Source organism: Trachemys scripta, chromosome 5 (genome assembly GCF_013100865.1).
Source record: "Trachemys scripta elegans isolate TJP31775 chromosome 5, CAS_Tse_1.0, whole genome shotgun sequence".
NCBI classification, from domain to species: Eukaryota; Metazoa; Chordata; order Testudines; family Emydidae; genus Trachemys; species Trachemys scripta.
The window spans coordinates 127,499,882-127,505,147 of NC_048302.1; the positions used below are offsets into that span (position 1 = coordinate 127,499,882).

The following is a 5,266-nucleotide window of genomic DNA, read 5'->3' on the forward strand; positions in this document are numbered from 1 at the left end:
TTCTTGCAACCAGAACTCCATCTTAATGTCATTTCTATTTGGGGATTTACAAATAGACGCTTATATCAGAGAGGAGAATATTATTGTCACAGTATAGGCAGAGGCTGCGTCCCCATCACAAGGATTCTTTTAGAATTTTTTTTAATGCCTGTTTTGGGCCAAAACTTCTAGAATCCTCAATTTAGTAGGGGTGAAAATAAATAAATAAATATTTAAACAGTCCCCTGTGCACTATAGACACAAACCCTATTTTGTACATGTTGGGCTGTGAGGGCCCGTGTAGCAGGATCCCAACATCAATCAAGGATGGAATCCCTGTGGGCTTCTTCAGTGTGAGGCAGGGAGCTTGAAGCTGTTGTCCCAGGCATGCCAAGTGCAGCCAGGCCCTGTGGTCTACCTGCTTAGCCACAAACCTGCTGCTTTCTGGTGAAAACAAGCAGCATGTGGCCCCCTCTCAAACAGGCCAAGAAGGGGCCCACGTTCTGGAGTGCAAGACACCAGTGGATTGCCCACCAGCAACACATATAATCCCATTGAAGATAGATATGGTGCAAAAGTCTAAACCAGCCCGTGAGAGGGTGTTTTGTCTCATTCCCAGAATGAGGCACTACTGATGCCTTCCCTGATGGCCCATACCTGATCTGCATAGTTTGTAACTAGGAGTATGTATTAATGATTTAATGTACATCATGTGGTGTCAGTTTATTTGTATGTGATCTGTGCTGTATGAATACGTGAAGATTACCTTTATTTCCCATGCTCTGGGGCATTTGTCTGAAAACAACCTTAACCTTCAGCTAATGGAATTTGTTTTCTAGATTAATGTATTCATTCACAGACAAAAACTGCATTGACTGTAGCAGTTGTTTGGGGGCAGGGACTATCTTTTTCTTCAGTGTTTGTACAGCACCTAGCACAATGGGGTCCCTGTCTAGGGCTTTGTAGATGCAACTGGAGAGCAAACAATAAATAATAATAAGATGGAGTAAGGCTGCCAGTGCATATTAGTAATTTTGGATAAAAATCATTAACAGGGATGTTGTCATGATCCAGACACTAAGGATCATAACCCAGAAAATTCACAGTTAAGGTTAGACTTAAAAAAGACAGAATATGTTTTGTGGGACTTCACTGATGACCCTCTGTTCTTCAGTTCATGCTATAACAAACCTTCCCTTTCAGGACAGCAATACTGTACAATGCTAGAGTTTCAGGTTATGTTAGTGGATGGAATGAGTTTTGGCAGAAGATTTGAAAACTAGGTTGTTGTGCTACTTGTATGTAGCAGTGTCTGCTAGACTTCATGCTTCATAGAGCAGGGAGATTTTGTATTGGTCTGTATCACTGTGAGAGGGAAGCTAGCAGTCTGCAGGCAGTAATAATCTCCAGCATCATCAGCTTCAACTCTGCTGATGGTGAATGTGTAGTCAGTGCCCGACCCACTGCCGCTGAACCGGTCTGGGATCCCAGAGGGGCGGGTGGAAGCGCTGTGGATAAGGAGCTTAGGAGCTTGACCTGATTTCTGTTGGTACCAGGACACCCATCCGCTAGCACTAGAACTGGCTTTGCAGTTGATGGTGACTCTGTCTCCTGGAGACACTGCCAGGGATTCTGGAGTCTGAGTCATCACAATCTGCCCACTGGAACCTGTCGAGAAAGAATAAAAATTGGCAGGGCTGGGGTTGGGTAAATGGGACAATGACATTAACATTATTCAAAGCTCTACATTGAAATACTTGTAAACTGAACGGTAGAAATAAACTAAAATTATACCTGGAATCGGCATGGAACTCTACAAACCACCATCATTTATTACGATTTGCCACATTCCTTGTCAACACTTTTGACACTTGTCTGTTTCTTACCCTGAATCCAGAAAAGCAGCAGCCAGAGAAGGGGAGTCTTTGAGCTCATCTTGCTTATGTGGGGTTGGAAATGCTCCTCAGTGAAGCATGTAGTGGAAATGGAACCATTTATGTGTTCAGCAGCTGAGTGAGGGACCATCAGCTGTGTGTGAATATGCAAAGAGAGCTAAATTATGCAAATAACCAGATGTTAATGCCAGGGAGGAGCTTTGAAATATCTGACCTGATGGTTTCTTGTGGTTATTGGATGTAATAACTGTAACATATTTGCTTGATTCAGATGGTAAAGTAGCCAGAGTTGGCTTTACAGGACATGGAGGTAACAACGGCTGTTTGATTAATGATGAGTAACCGAGCGAGCGGCAGCTTGAAACACAAGTTAGAAGAGCTAAAATCATTCAGTCATTTACTGTGGGGGGTTTAAATGCAATCAGCCTAGTCTCTTTTAATTAATCCATTTTCATGATATTGATAGGGCCAGATTCTCAAGGAAGTAGCGGCACTGGCAGGTGCATGGCTCTTTGCAGAGGCACCAGTGGCTGCATGCGTTCTGCACGCCTAGAATGAAGGCTGTTCTCAGACTTGAAGGGTGCACGTGGGCAGGATGAAAATGAGGTCTGGGAAGAGGAGACCCAAGATCCGAGCATCCTCAGATTTGGGGTGTATGTGCAGCACAGAAATGCTGAATAGTGGTGTCAGTGTGCCAGGCTCCAGCGCTGCCCCTTGTGTCTGTGCCCCTTTCTCCTCTACTTCCATGACATGGTCGGCACCCGACTCTGAGAGGTACAGGGGGTTGTGGGAGTGGAGCAGCAGGGGCTCCAAACGTCCTAAGCTGCACTACCCACTCCCCAGTTATTGGCTCCTCTGCGTGGTGTGGCCAGCCCCGCAGTCACTGGGAAGCTGACTAAACACCTTTTCCATTGGCTCCTGCTGACTCTTACTAGCCAGACCGTGTCTGAATGTGTCCACATCCCAAGACATTCTGGAAAAGGCATCAGCACCCTTCTGCGTGGCCACTCCCACTTCCCTGCCCTTTGGGCTACACTCCTCCTCTGGTGTATCTGCCCAGTCCCTGTGAAAATCCTGTGTGTGCCTATTACCTGCTTGTGCCTCAGGGTTCATGTGTGTTTGGGGATTTGCTCCCTTTGTGAAGCTGGCCCATAAGGCCTTAATGTATGTGATAAATAAAGGGGTGTGTGTGTGGGGGGGAGCTCCTTTTTATGGACATCCAGCCAGCCGTTTAGCTACAAAATCCCTGTTAGCAGCTGTTTAAAAAGTTCTAGCCTTCCCGTTGGCTCTTTTGATCAGGTGCCCACTCCTTTCCTTTTACTTATGGGCTTTTTTTAACCCTTTACAGGTAAAGCAAATAGAGGCCAGCTACTAACAGGGATTTTTTTAGCTAACTGGGTGTCTGGGTGTTCATAAAAGGGGAGCTCCCCCACCCCTTCATTTATCACAACATATTCTACAACAGAGCAAACAGGCACCTGATCTCAACACCGCCATTTAAAAATCCCTAGATTTATATAATTTTCCAAGGTGAATAACAATTCTGAGACCTTCCAATGAGATTTTATTGATTATCTGTTCAAATAAGAGGACTCTTGAGACCATTGTAGAAGTGTATGTATAATGGCAGAGCTGGTTGAAATTTTCCCAAAGGAACAGCTTTCACTAAGGAAATGTGGATTTTACAAAATCTAAATGTTCTCCGGGAACACAGGAATTCTGTTCAAAGTTTCAGGGGAAAGTTTTGAGAAGGTCAAAACATTTCCTTCCGATATGGTCAAAATGGTTGTTTCGATGTTATCATTTTGATTGTTCTATTGTATTGCGGTGGGTGTTGTGTTATGATGTTCAGTTGATAAAGTTTAAATGGACATATTAGCTTTATTGAAATGAAAAGTCTCTGATTTTTCCAAAATGAAATTGTCTCTGGTGCCCTGGGATTCCAGAGTGGAAATAAAGCAGAGAAAACTGTAGTGAGCCTCAAGTCTCTGTGGATATGCTAGAGTCTGTTTAGCCAAACTCTTTAAGTCCTCCAGTGTTCTCCTTTTCATTGTGTGCTTGGAGATGGAATAAGTCACCCTCTTATTTCACGATTACAGAACATTTGAAATGCAGACAGTTACATCCCCAACAAGCGGTAACTGCATTGCACGCTGCAGAGAGCAGGGAGGTTTTTGCACTGGTCTGTATCACTGTGAGAGGGTAGCTGCTACACTGCTGGCAGTAATAATCTCCAGCATCTTCAGCTTCTACGCTGCTGATGGTGAATGTGAAATCAGTGCCAGACCCACTGCCGCTGAACCGGGCCGGGACCCCCGACTGGAGGTTGCTAGCGCCGTAGATAAGAGGTTTGGGAGCTTGTCCAGGTTTCTGTTGGTACCAGTGTATGCAGCTGCCAATGCTCGTACTGGCTTTGCAGTTGATAGAGACTCTCCCTCCCACTGGCACTGCCAGAGATTCCGGGGACTGAGTCATCACAATTTGCCCAGAGGAGTCTGGATAAAGAGAGAAGAAGGGTAGGGAATGAACAAAGATATAATACAGGATATCACAAGTGTTCAGACACTGAAACACAGTTTGAACATTCCAGTGTGAATTTATACTAAATGCAACAGTAGAATATTAATTAAATAAGTCGGAATGACAGCATTACTTATCTTCTGTCACACTGATGTGTGACGTTTTACATTTTTCACATGCATCCGACGAAGTGAGCATTCACCACAAAAGCTTATGCTCCAATACATCTGTTAGTCTTAAAGGTGCCACAGGACTCTCTGTTGCATTTTACATTTTGTATTTATTGATTTCTTACCCTGAATCCAGAGAACCAGCAGCCAGAGAAGGGGCGTGTGTGAGATCATCTTGCCTGACCGTGGTTGGAAAGGCTCGTTCATAAGTGAGCCGTGGAAAATGAAATGTTTATATGTGTTCAGCAGCTCATTGATGACACCTTACCCCTATGCAAAATGCATGCAAATTTACTGCACTTTTAGTTTCAGCCCAGAGATGTGAAATGCTCATATTTGGCTTATTTCCTGCTGCTCTTCTAGTTTACAATGATATTGTTTTATCCTTGATTCAGATGCTATATATACAGATGTCTTTGCAGATCTTGCTTATATTTGAGCAGATTTGACAGGTCTCTCCTAAATATTCACTTGGGCTGTGCCACCAGAGTCCGGGCATGGGCCTTCATTTTAGCCCTCTCCCTCCGAACACATTCTGGATGTCACTGATTTCATGCCCTAGGAAGGCACCTTGTCCTGCTCAGACAAAGCAGGGATTCCCAAATGGCTGGGCTTCCCCACAACATCACCCCCAAGGTGTGTCTATTAGCCTGAGAGCTCTCGCTATAGAAGAGCTAAAGAACCTAGGGCCTCATTTACAGA

The 5,266-nt window shown here is 44.5% G+C and overlaps 1 gene segment (V, D, J or C); it reads right to left on the minus strand.

Moving 5' to 3' along the window:
• Positions 1 to 1,294: 1,294 nt before the first annotated feature.
• On the minus strand, positions 1,295 to 4,748 carry LOC117878378. The segment is given in 2 exon segments: positions 1,295 to 1,647; positions 4,690 to 4,748. Coding segments are annotated over 2 exon segments (402 nt in total).
• Between the last annotated feature and the right edge of the window lie 518 nt (positions 4,749 to 5,266).